The 13,890-nt window shown below is 32.8% G+C and overlaps 1 protein-coding gene across 1 annotated transcript in view; it reads left to right on the top strand.

Moving 5' to 3' along the window:
• LOC145672926 (very long chain fatty acid elongase AAEL008004-like) overlaps positions 1 to 13,890 on the top strand; it is a 153,007-nt gene that overhangs the window by 120,154 nt on the left and 18,963 nt on the right. The window contains exons 5-6 of the mRNA XM_081742142.1: positions 8,931 to 8,987; positions 10,318 to 10,423. Of these exons, the coding sequence (XP_081598268.1) occupies positions 8,931 to 8,987; positions 10,318 to 10,423 (163 nt within the window). The remainder of the gene's footprint in view (positions 1 to 8,930; positions 8,988 to 10,317; positions 10,424 to 13,890) is intronic.

Genomic DNA, 13,890 nt, shown 5'->3' with positions numbered 1-13,890 from the left:
TAGTGCCTAATGTTGCTGATTCTATGTATTTTTTTAAAAAAAATAAGACTTCAGTGGCAAATATAATTTATATAATATAAATATTGTATATAATAGAAATAGATGGGTATCGTGAGATCTCCGCAATAGGTATAATAAACATCCCACACAAGCTTATTACAAACCACTAATTATAAGGAGATCGCTGGCAAGAGAATGTGATAAAATGGGGGTCCTGATAGAAATTAGGTTCAGAACCGCTGTTTTATTTACAACTAGCAAATTATATTGATCTCGAGCATGGATTATATAGTAAAGCATATCATAATTACTGTACATTAAAACTGAAATAGAAAGTAACGAATTATTTCCAATTCATAAAAAATATATTTTCAGATTATTATTATTATTATTATTATTATTATTATTAAGACAAAGGAAACCATAAATTGAGGATGGATCTCCAATAAATTACGAAATAGCAATAAATCCCGCTCCTTTCTATAATGTAAAAAAAATAATTAAAAAAGATGTACGAGATAACCGTTCCAGTTATGTTTTTAATGTTGACAATTTATAACATAAATGCTTATTTTATTTTACGTTCTTTTCTCGCTTTGCATCTGTCCTTTCACTCTGGTGAAAAAAGAATTCAGAGTGTGCTTGTGGTTTCCCTCGCATCATAGTAGCCAGGAACGTGACTTTTTTTTTCTTTCTTTCTTGTTTTATTTTTATTATTATTCTCTCCTGTTTCTCAGTACTTAACACAATTTTAGTATGACAAGTGTTTACACAGTTCTTTTGCAGAATTTGCAGACAAGAGTACCACACAATGTGTTTGTATTGCATAATTCTCTTTTTGAAAAGAATTATTGCTTGAATATAAATACAATATTGCATCACAAGGCAAATTTTGTTTCAATGGATAGAAACATTTTCAAAAGGTGCTTATGCTGGCATACAGTGTGTCAATAAAAGTACTTATTACATATATAGTTTAATTTTTGTAATAAAGCTAACAGTAACATATAATTTGCATTTTTCTAAAAACTTCTCATCTCGACTGCATAACCAAGAAACCAATCTTGCTATCAACATAGTAACTATTAAGACCCCTACTGCCATCTGAAGAGTAATGGTTGAAATAGGATTTTCAAAACTCATGTTCGTTTTGCTTCATATCAGTTTAAACAGAAATCTATTAGATTTATCCACACAGCCGTAAAAGCTATCATACCATATAACTTTTTGGAAATATTCTAATTCTCCAAATTAGATAACAGAAATATTAATTATGTGGTACGGCGGGGAGAATCGCATATGCGAGGGGAAGTTAATAAATATTTGCAATTAATTTTTTGTTTATTACCAGAAGAAATGAAATGAAATCTTTAAGTTTTACGGCCCACGGTTACAGGGGCGGATCCAGGACGGACTTCTGGAGAGGGACGGTGGGTTGTAATACTGCTACTTGGAGCTACTTTTAAGAGCTCCAAACTCTGGGATGGGTTTTATTTGTATATAAAATAATAAAAAAAAGTTTCCTCTTCTAGGGGGAGGGCGATTGCTCCATCGCCCTCCCCTGGATCCGCCACTGTACGGTTATGCCGGTTGGGCTAAAGGAGACGGTGTTATGAGAAATGAATGAAATGGTGGAATTAAGAAAATGGGGGAAACGGGAGAACCCCGAGAAAACCCACGCACACCGTGTTTGTCCATCACCAAGTTCACTTGGCGCGAGCTGGGATCGAATCAACGACCCCATGCACCAGAGGTGAACGCTCTACCACTGAGCCACCGCGGCCCCTTATTACCAAAAGATTACAATGTTTTTATTCATATCATTTTTCAACATATTCACCCTGCTTTTCAATTCACGTGGTCCACCGTTGCACAAAGTTTCCGATACCCTCTTTAAAAATAAATAAATAAATAAATAAATAAATGCGCAGCAATGTACGAATGCACCGCTTCCTTCACCTGTTAATTAGAGTTCAATCGAGGGCCTCTGACAGTAGCTTTAAGTTAACCAAACAGATAGTAATCCGATGGGGGCGAGATCGGGACTGTACGCAGGATGCCTCAACACCTCGAAACGGAGTGTCTGAAAAGTTTGAGTGAAATGGGCATCGGCATGTGGACCAGCAATGTCATGCAACACAAGAACGCTTTCCGACAATCGACCTCTGCGTTTATTGCGAATTACAGGCTTCAACTTGTTTACCAGTATATCACTGTACCTTTTATTGTTTATTGTTGACCCCTTTTCAAGATAATGTCAAATTTCTCCTTTTCGAGATAATGTCCTTTGTTTTGATCTCATTCTAAAACGAAGAGAAGCAGCATTATATATATATATATATATATATATATCAATAGCAGATAGCAAAGCTATTCAGAACTCAATAATACTGTAGTTTGAACTTCTTTACTCTTCGAATTTTGAACAAAATTTGAATCAATATGTCTACACTTTACTCGTTTTAAAAATCTTCAGTAGAAAAATAATAATTAATGCGCTGTGGTTCGGTTAATAATTTTAAAAAAGTCTTATGAGACATACACAAACATGAATATTAGATTAATGCAATGCCAATTATGATCTACATGATCTATCCTGATTGTTTTTTTTTCATTATCACAACTGTACTGTATACTGTAGGGAAATAGTACAAAACAAATTAATGATTTTAGAACTTACAAATAATTGTAAAGAAATTGCACTGGGCATTTCTCATAAATAAACTTGTACTTACCACTCCACGTGTATGTACAAAATTGATCCTTATATTTTGGGTTCTTACACATTCTACTTCCAAAGAACACAAGGTACGGTAAACTCTGAAATTATTTCTCTTTAATGAGAATTTAATAATGTTTACGGCTAGCTCGAGACGAACAGAAGTATAAGATAATCGTTTCAATCTCTTCTCCATATTTGTTTATAAATATAGTAATATAATTAACAGGAAATCCTCAACAGGCTCTGGATAACCCTTTCAACACTGGGGAAACGCAATTGTGCGGGTTAGTTAAAATCGATAAAGAAGTGCTCCCTATTACTTTTGCCTTCGAAATGGCGTGCAGTAATTGTGCTAAGTTTCGTTCAACGATTTGCAGTTGTTTTGGTTTGTGATAGGTCATTTTTGGCGCGTACAAGAAGAAATAAAAGTAGTATTCTCAACGAAGCCACGACTATCGCCGTGTTGCAAGGGATAAAAACGAACCTTTAATTCTTTTCGTAGGTCTTTCAATCTGCATTGAACCTGAGGAAGAAGATTAAATATTTAATAGGACAGGCCAGGAAAATGGTTGTGATATGTTGAAAGCTTTGTTAGAAAGCATAAAAACTTCGGACTAAGTAATAATAATGTTCAATGTTTAAATGTTTATTAGGCAGCAAACAGCATACATAGCCACTAGTGCACCCAGAGAGCAGGCACATGATACTTGCAACCCTGCATATACAACAGTGTTAGATTACACTAGAATCAATTACCAGCTTCACTGGATTAAATTAATAAAAGAAATAGTAATATGTTTCGTTAATCAGTCACTTTTTACTATTACTAAAGCGCTCTTTGATATCGGTCATTTTCGATGATTTTTATATAACCCCTATACCTTCCCCATGTTGCGAGGCACGACATCAGAAGTGTCATTATTCATATCAGAGAACCCAAAAACTATGAATTCGAAACTAATATCGGTCATTTTCAATCATTTTTAAATATCTCTTCCCTCCCCTACCTTTAAGTTACAACGTCAAAGTAATATGACAAAAAAAAAAAAAAAAAAAAAAACTATCTCAGGTTTAAATTTCATCTAGGTTGTAAATTTGATCGAAATCGGTCCGGTTATTCAAGAGTTATTAAGTTATAGATCTCTTCCCTTTCCTCCCCCTCCTCTAAGTTCTACCGTTAAAGTGATATGATAATAACCACCCCAGGTCTGAACCTCATATGTGTTGAAAATTTGGTTAAAATCGGTCGAGTGGTTTAAATGTGATGAAGTCACAAAGACAATCACTTTTTTTTTTTTTACATATCTGTTTCCCCTCCCCTTCGTCGCACCGTAAAAGTGAAATGAAGAAGAGATCGAGTTATTAAGTTTTATTCAGTTTCATATATTTCCCCTCCTCTCCACCCCTAAAATCTACCGTCAAAGTGAAATGATAAAAAAAACTTCCCAGGTTCGAATCTCATCTGTGTTGAAAATTTGATTGAAATTGATCGGGTGGTTCAAGAGCTATTAACACACCATCATAGTCACTTTTATTTTTATATATATTGATTTTAGTATATCTCCCCTTCCTTTCCCTCCCTTACATTGTTCCTTCAAAGTGAAATGATAAAAGACCACCCCAGGCACGAACCTCATCTATGTTGAAAATTTGATCGAGATTGGTCGTTTGGTTCAAGAGTTATTAAGTTCTATTATTATTATTATTACTATTATTATTTTTTTATAATTTCCCCTCCTCTACCTCTCCTAAGATAAACCGTCAAAGTAAATAGCTAAAAACACTCCCAGGCGAAAGCGCTTCAATGTCAAAAATTTGATCGAGATCGGTCGTGCGGTTCAAAAGCTTAAGAGTCACAAACATAGTCACTTTCAATTTTATAATATAGATTTAACAGGAGGCAAAATACACCAGCAATACAAGGTATACATGCAATCGATATCCTAAAATAATAGCAATAACAATAATAAAATGAACATACAAAAGGCTTAAAAAGATTACATATGACATGTAAGTAAAGACTCAGAGAACTAAGATAAAAAAAGAAAAACTTGCAGTATCCAAAAAGAAAAAAGCTTAAACCTAGAAGAAAAGAAAAGGCGATAGAAAAATAAAAGATAGATGTCTAAATTATGAACTAACAACACTTAAGGAAAACCTTTCAAATGGCACCTCGCTAAATTAAATAAGTAAACATTATAGGTCCTTTAGAAATTTAATAAGTTCTGAATGGACTTTAACAAAGTTAGTGTGGAAAATATCTAGAACAGAATAATACTTGTTTGTAGTATCTACTAGAAAATTTCAAAGTAGAAACATTCGAAACAAAAGGAACAAAATTTTTAATGTTACGGTAAGAAGTTCTTATGCAAAATAAGTCACCAATAAAGAAACCTCTATGAAGAAGATTTCTAAAATAAAATAAAATAAAATAAAAAAAAGACCGAAAATATAAAACCTATCGGTTAAAGATAACAGGTTGAGTTCTTTAGGTATACAAGACAAGGTAATAATAATAATAATAATAATAATAATAATAATAATAATAATAATAATAATAATAATAATAATAATAATAATAATAATAATAATAATACTTAATAAGACATTTTGGACAGGGATTCCAAAATGTCATCACCAAACTACTAAAGGAATGAAAAATGTTTTATTAATGCAGCATGTAAATCCCGAAGGAATGTAAAAGAAGTGCGTAACCAACCATAAAAGGCATTTTATCGACGCTACACAGAATAGTGCGATTTATAAGGTAACCTGTAATTGTCATCAAGTTTAAGGTAGTAACGAAAATAAATGTACGTATTAAATTAAAGGAGCGCATTAACGACTTAAAAGATGTCAATCCTTCTCTGGTTTCTCACTAAAGAAAATCAGCTTGATACGTACAAAAGATGTTGAACTGTTAAGTAAAACCAACAATAATTTATAATAATAGATAATTAAGGCCTGTAATAACAGAGTGAAAAAAAAAATAACAAGTAACTTTAGATAGGAGAATTTTAAATCAAAGGAAAGGGTAATTTAATAAATAAATACTTTACAAAAACATAAAACCTTAAAATTTAATAAATACAAAGCTAAGAAAATTTTGCATTGGTTATGTCTTTATTCCTTTTATTGCACTTATTGTCCCATAAAAACGGCTCGCATTAGGACCTGAAATATAAAGAACTTTCTTTCTTTTTTTTTCAAAGATAAATACAGTATTGAGTGTTTTAAATCTATATTATAAAATTGAAAATAACTATGTTTGTGACTCCTAATCTTTTAAACCACCCAACCGATCTCGCTAGATGAGGTTCAAGCCTAGGATTTTTTTTTTTTTTTTTTTTTATCATATCACTTTGACAGTACAACGTAGGAAAGGGGGAGGCGGGGCAGATACATAGAAATCAATCTATGTAAAAATGAAAGTGACTTAAGAACTCTTGAACCACCCACCCGATCTCGATCAAATTTTCAACATGGATGAGGTTCGGGACTGGGAAGTTTATTATAAATTCACTTTGACTCTAAAACTTAGGGGAGGGGGAGGTGTATATATAAAAATAAACAAAACTTAGTAACTCTTGAACCACCCAACCGATTCCGATCAAATTTTCAACATAGATTAGATTCCGGCCTGGGATTTTTTTTTTATCATATCATTTTGACAGTGCAACTTGGGGAAGGGGGAAAGATATATATATATATATATATATATATATATATACAAAAATGATCGAAAATTACCAATATTAGTGTCGAATCCATAGTTTTCCAGATCGGTGAGATAAAGAGTGACATTTTCGATAAGGTTTAAATCAAAATTCAGTCCAAAATAGAAATATTTAATTTTTATTGAGATTTTTACCAAACACATAACATAAAGAGTTGTGCATTTAAAGTTTTTATTTCATCCCAGCGAAGAGGGTAATCAACGCTAGTATAATATAAATTAGGGATGTCCACAAGAGGGTTGTAACGAAACATGCGTCATTGAAATTGTAGCTGGGGTTTAAACAAAAATTAGCTGAAAATAATGAGGAACTTAAAAGAAAATGTTATAACCCGTACTAGAGGAATTCGTTTTAATCGAGTTCGTACACAGAATTTTGGGATTGGAGATCAAAGCTATTAAATTAGTTAATGATAAGTTCAAAGTATAGGTAATATTTTTCGGGTATCGTAGCAGGAAATGTATCAAGTAAATTTATAGAGATTTGTCATTGCTCAATGGTAGGGTTTACACCCCCTGAATAAATTATGTTTTACTATCATTCTGTTTATAGATTTCTTAATTCTTGAATTTAATTTAAAATTCCATGCTTTCGACTCTCCTCTGGAGTCTTGGTCACTGAGCATAAAAACAAGAAGGAAAGAATAAAAAAACATCAAAGAATAAAATAGAATGTACTTATCAAGACAAGAGCTGTGCTACGGAAACATATTGTCACGTATGTCGGTAGCCTTAGAATGGAAAAAAAATGAAATGAAATCTTTCAGTTTTACGTCCCACGGTTATGCCGGTTAGGCTAAAGGAGACGGTGATGATGATTAATGAATGAAATGGTAGAATGAAGAAAGTGGGAGGAAACGGGAGAACCCCGAGAAAACCCACGCACATGGTGTTTGTCCACCACAAAGTTCACTTGGCGGGGGCTGGGATCGAACCCGGTACCCCAAGCACCAGAGGTGAGCGCTCTACCACTGAGCCACCGCGGCCCCAGCCTTAGAATGGAGTTGATGCAAACTACCTAGGAGCTGACGCAACTCCATTAGAAGGCTACCGACGTACTTGACAACGTGTTTCCGTACAATACAGTTCTTCACTTGGTAAGTCTGTTCCTTTTTATTCCTTGATGTTTTTTATTCTTTTTCTTCCTGTTTTTATGCTCCGTGACCAAGACTTCAGGCAAGAGTTGAAAGCTTGGAAGTTTAAATGAAACTCAGAAAGTAGAATGATAGAATTCATGAGCGTGCTTTTACATTATGTTTTACTAGATGACTTACACTGACTTCTTTTGACTCAATTAACAATTTATTTTTAAGCTTATATTCTTCTTAACTATAAGCACTAGTTAAAATAATGTCTTCTAGTAGCGTACGCAGAAATTCGTCAAGGGGGTGGGTAGAACTTCCCAAGTTCGTATATTTCCAGGTGTTTGTATTACATATCTTACTATGATAAATGTTTATTTTTCTATTACATCTTGCTCAAGGGGGGTCATTAAAGTCCGAAACCACCCCTTGCGTACACTACTGATATCAACTGATGTCTAGTATAGTCAAAACTTAATTGTGTACATAGCATGTCTCACACACTCGCGTTCTTCTTTTTCTATATTTGTTACATACAAGAAATAGTTTTTGGAGGAAAAAAGGTGTATTGAGTTCCTATTCTCATTTGTTGTTACTCACATAGTAGCGAGCATTTCACATATTTTGTCCCTAAAGACAATTTATTGTTATACAAACACTATATCAAACTCACCTAGAGTGTCACGTTGCAGTTTATAGTGTCTTAGCCAACTTCCGACGTAGACATCTTTTCTTTGTTTACTCTAGATAAATGCTGCAATAAATTACAACAGAAATGCTCCCATGATAAACAGAACTTGGAATGGAATAGGTACAGTACGTCGGAACAAGATTTATCCGCCATTTTTCTTAGCACCATTCATCGTTTCAATCAATTTTTACATTAAAATTACGATATTATAAAATGGTTATTTGTAACAAAACTCAGTGATGTGGATTACTGAAAAGTAGGTCTGCATCTGAAAATATGAAACCTTAATTGAGGTTAAGACCAAGGATGTTATAAAATGGAGGATCTGCCTATATAACAAAATCGTGAAGTCATACGTCACACTTTTTCCACCACCCACTCTGCCCGCTCAGTCCAACAAGATCGACAATTCAGCCAACATTTATGGCGGAAATGAAAGTAGTCAATTAGACGTGCCAATGCTCGTTGTTTTTTTTTTTTTTTTGGGGGGGGGGGAGCTTCATTCAGTTAAAAGGATGAAGATACATATGGGCAGATCCTTTATTTTATAACATACTTGGTTAAGACAGACTTTAAATATGGAAGATTTCCAAGTTAAAATTACAAAATATGTAGCTTAATATGGTAGTTATATTGCCTCCCAAATGTACTTGATATAAATTCACATTTGAAATTATATTTTTTTAAAATCTTTTACAGATGGTCAATCTATGTTGGTGGTATTATATTTCAAAATTAACAGAATTCATTGACACAGTAAGTATGGTTTCTTTTATTGATTTATTGGCAATCTTTCAACTGAAATTATTTAAAAAGAAAAAGCATTATGAACAGAATTAAATCCCCTCTCTGTTAAATTATGTTACTGTTTTATTCTAAGAACTCCAAAATGTTTACCTTACTTGTTAATTACTAATTTTAGAACTTCTTTATTGTACTGATTATTTTTTTCTGTCTATCTGTAACATTAAATAGTACGAGTTTCTGAAGTTTGTTTCAAGTAAAAATTATGGATACTGTCTAACTTGTGTTACTGATGACATTAGACTAGCAATGACAAGTAACTATTCTTACTCTATTAGATTTCTCTAAAGCTTTTCAACCAATTGTACTTAAGATCCTTTTCCATAAATTGACGACGAAATTTAACTTCTCTAACGGTGCGGTGAAATGGGTTCAAACTTATATACAGGGACGGCAGCAATTTGTAACAGTATCCAATACTACTTCTTCACTGCGGAATCTCACTCACAGTGTCCCTCAAGGAAGCGTCCTTGCCCCTCTCTTATTCTGTCTATGCATTAATGACATTCATCCCGTCTTACAATATTGTAAGTATCACGTACACGCGGACGATTTTCCAATCTATACCTCAGGTCAAACCAAAAAGTTGAACAATTCAATTCAACAAATGAATGAGTATTTGCACCGCATTTACATGTGGTTAAATGAAAATGAGTTAAGCATAAATCCACTTAAAACTGAATGCATTTGTGTCTCCTCTAAACGACTCATACAAATGCACCGTTTGAATATACCAGCAGCAGAGATAAATGGAACAAGTATTCCATTTTCTGAAACGATCACAAATCTCGGGATAATAATAGATCAATTTCTTGAGTAGAAACCTCACATCAACGCTGTATGTAAGAAAGCGTTCTGGTCTTTGTATTCACTCACTAGAATAAAGTTCTCCCCACTGAAACAAAATTGCTACTTGTGAAATCTCTAATATTTTCTCACCTTGAATATTGTGATGTAGCTCTATCAGACTTAAATGAAGACTTAGTTTACCGGTTACAACGTATCCAAAATCCCTGTATAAGGTTTGCTTGTAATCTCAAACGATCAAATCATTTAACTGTTCTATTTGTCTTAAAATCGAATGTTTCAAGATGTATTACTTATCATACATATCGCATGCTTGTCTTTTTTTCTTTCTTTCTTTCAGTATTTGATATACGCCTTTTAAAATGCACAAAAAGTGCCACGAAGCTGGAAATATTGGATAGCGATATGATCACATGAGCGAAAGTGTTAAATTATATTTGTTATGATTACTATTACTTTTCTTTTCAAATTTCAGTTATTTTTCATTTTGAGGAAAAAGGATAATCAAATCACGCTACTTCATTTATATCACCACTCATTAACTCCAATTGAAGCATGGTTTTGCTGCAAATTCATCGCAGGTAATGTAATAATGTTTTTTATACTTCAGTTACCTCTTTGTGGTAATGGCACTTTTTCTATATCATAATATGGTTTAGTAGTGTTAAAATAGTTACTTCCACCAACTACTAGAGTTTTGTAATGCTCTTTTAATAAAAGGCACTGCGTTGAAGATACCAAACAACTAAATAAATAAATAAACTTTTGGGGTGAAAACAAAATGCTTACTGAATCACTGTTTCAGTTGTTTGCGTTGAATGTACGCCATTGTAACAAATAACAGTTCATATAATGACATATTTGTATATAAGTATCAAATGGCCTACTATCAACAACAAAATAGTATTTTTTGGTTGTGTTTTGTGTTTGAGTTATTTATATAAAAATAAGATAGAGTAATGGGAAACTTAGTAAAGTTCTTTAACATTTGTATACGGTACTAAAGAGGATGTGATAGTTTTGGAACTGAAAATAAAAAATCAGGTAAAATCACCATGTTTACAGGAGAAATGAGTTGATGTTACGTAAAGGTAATTACTAAGTACTAACCTAACCTAACCTGCACTAAACTAAACTTTCCTAACATAGCCTAAACCATCAAAAACACAGAAAATATAGGAAGAAAGTACAAATTTTGAACAAAGAATCCCCCCCCCCCAAAAAAAGCATCTTAAACTGACCTAACCTAATCTAAACCATCAAAAATATAAAAAATATAGCAAGAAAGTATGAAATTTAAGCAAAATAATCTGCCCCCCAAATCCAAAAATATGCTAAGAGAATCAAAGTATTTTTTTAGAGTAGTAAAAAGAATTAGTGTTTTCTTACCATGTATTCTATTTATATATATATATATAATATGTAAAGAATCAATTAATAATTTCTAGTATGACTGTCTGGGATCAACCATATTTCAATTGCAATGGATAAAAGATGCCAAGTCGTTCCAAGTATTCTTCTTTGCACTTATTGTTTATATTTTAATATTACTTATATAGACAACAAATGGTGGTTGAGTACAGAAGTTTGGGAACCCATTGCGTAAGAATAACACATGTTTTTTAGGAAATCTAATCTTGTTTTAGCAATACTAGCTGATAAATCGACACGCGCAACCTTTCAAATAATTCATCATGATGGGTAAGATGTTTTTTGTGTCCTTTTTATTGAAGAAGAGATTTTTATGTTGATGATAGACACTTTTAAATTCAGATATTAAATTCTCAAGTGTTCTAGTTAGTTGATAAATCTTTGGGTGGATCAAAAAGAAGGATGAATTCTTTTGAAGTGGATATAAAAAATCTGATTGAATTCGCATGACACAAGGTCTGAGGGCAAATCCTTTTATTTCTGTGATAATGACTTCTTTATTTCTAAGCTGTAGAGTAGTTGGTTCGTGTAAAACCATATATTCACAGGTACACTAGTTTGCATTAAATTCTGCAATCCCCATTTAACCAATTACCTAAGCTTTATAAACACCAAGATTTAAATGATTCCTTAACGGTATAGGGACAAGATGCTACTAAATTATTATGATATTTCACATGTCATAAAAAAAATAGGAACAAATTATGTAAGTTAAATTAAGTGAAAGGAAGGGAACAAACTGAACGAAAAACACAAACAAAAATAATTATTAGGATAATGGATTGTTCCAATATTTATCTGAATAAATTGTTCGGAAAACGGATTCTTCCAACATTCGTTACTTTAATAACTGTTCGGATAATGGATTCTTCTAATATTCGTTATTCAAATAATCATTCGGTGATTCGGATAATGGATTTTCCAATATATGTTACTGGAATAAGTATTTGGATAATGAATTCTTCCAATGAGTTATCATAATAACTATTCGAATAATAGATTCTTCCAATATTCGTAATTTGAATAACTGTTCGGTTAATGGAATCTTCCAATACGAATTGTTCTAATAATTATTTGGATAATGGATTGTTTCAATATTTGTTATTCGAATCATTATTCAGGTACTGAATAATATTTCGAACAACTGTTAAGATAACGAATAATTATTCAAATATTGAAAACGAATATACAAATAACAGCAGAAAAATATTCGATAACTTTAACAGCTCCACAATCAAACTCGGCCCGTAATTGAGCATCTTAATTATTTCGATACATTCGAAATCCTACTATTGCCTTACTTCGTTAAATTTTACCTTCCATTAATATGCCTTTCATACTATTGAAGACGATGAGAAGCTAGTTATGAACAAACTAACTGAAAATTGGTGTTACGATGTAGATGAGACTCGGACAAGTGATCGATACATTTTTCTTCGTTAGTACAGTAAAACCTGTCAACTTGGCCACCTCTCTAGGTTGCCCACCTGCTCATCTTGGCCTGGTTTGTCTTGAACTTGCATTTTCCCATAAGACATTCGTTACTTATTACTCTGTAAGTTGGCCACCTGTCTGTCTTGGGAAGTTGGCAGCATTGGAGCAATGTTTACGTTAGATAATAATGATAAATTTACCTGAGTATTTTGGCCATGCAAAATACCATTTTGGTATTTTTCTTAGCTCTTTCGTATTCCCATATGAGGGGCAGATGTTCTGCACTTGTGACTGGAAACAAAGAAGCATGCATTCCCACATTTGTTCTTGGAGGTCAATAGCCATAACACTATCCTGATAAAAGAGTGGTGAAGGAAGATGTGAATAAGAAAAAGCGCGTACAGGAATTCAGGAAATGGTTGTACGTATTTGTTTACCCTGTTTTGGTAAAACCATTAGCTATATCGGCTCCCTTCATCAGTAGGGAGCTTTAGTAATTCCGGGAAATTCTCAAGGTTAAAGCTAACCATCTCAGTCGTCAGCTATGAGCACCTGACGGCTTGTCTAAAGGTTTTGAGATATGAATTCCCTTAAGTTTTTCTCAAAACGTCTTTTGCTCCGAAGGAAACGCTTGTAGCTTATTAGTAAGAGGTAGTTAACTACAAAATTAGAATGTGCATATGTGCCAAAAAAGAATAAAAGAAATACGTCTAGAACGAACCACCATGAATAAATTTGTTATTATTGCACTATAGTAATTTTTCTAGTACTGTATATTGTTATGATTACTCTATATACATTATTTAAAAGTACTTGTCGTACCATTGCTTATTAAAATTTTACAATCAAGTAGTACTAAAAATCCTATTCTGAAAATACACCAATCACACTTATTTTCTGTAAGTTGGCCACGTGTCCAAGTTGGTCATTTTTCAGTGGAACCGATGGTGGCCAACGTACACAGGTTTCACTGTATAAAACTCCACAATATTCCTCTGTCCGAACTGACGTGTGATAAAATAACGTCACCAATAAAGAATAATCAGCAAAAAAATAAATGTTTTATACATTTAGCTGTATAAAACCCCTTTGACGATCCTCACTAACTAATTAACTAAATCAAATAACCTAAAATTCAAAAATTAATAACTGGCATGTAAACGCGACTTTACCATAGATTTTA

This window comes from Thermobia domestica, chromosome 16 (assembly GCF_964235325.1).
Source record: "Thermobia domestica chromosome 16, izTheDome1.hap1.1, whole genome shotgun sequence".
NCBI lineage: Eukaryota > Metazoa > Arthropoda > Insecta > Zygentoma > Lepismatidae > Thermobia > Thermobia domestica.
This window is presented reverse-complemented; position numbering and strand designations above follow the sequence as displayed.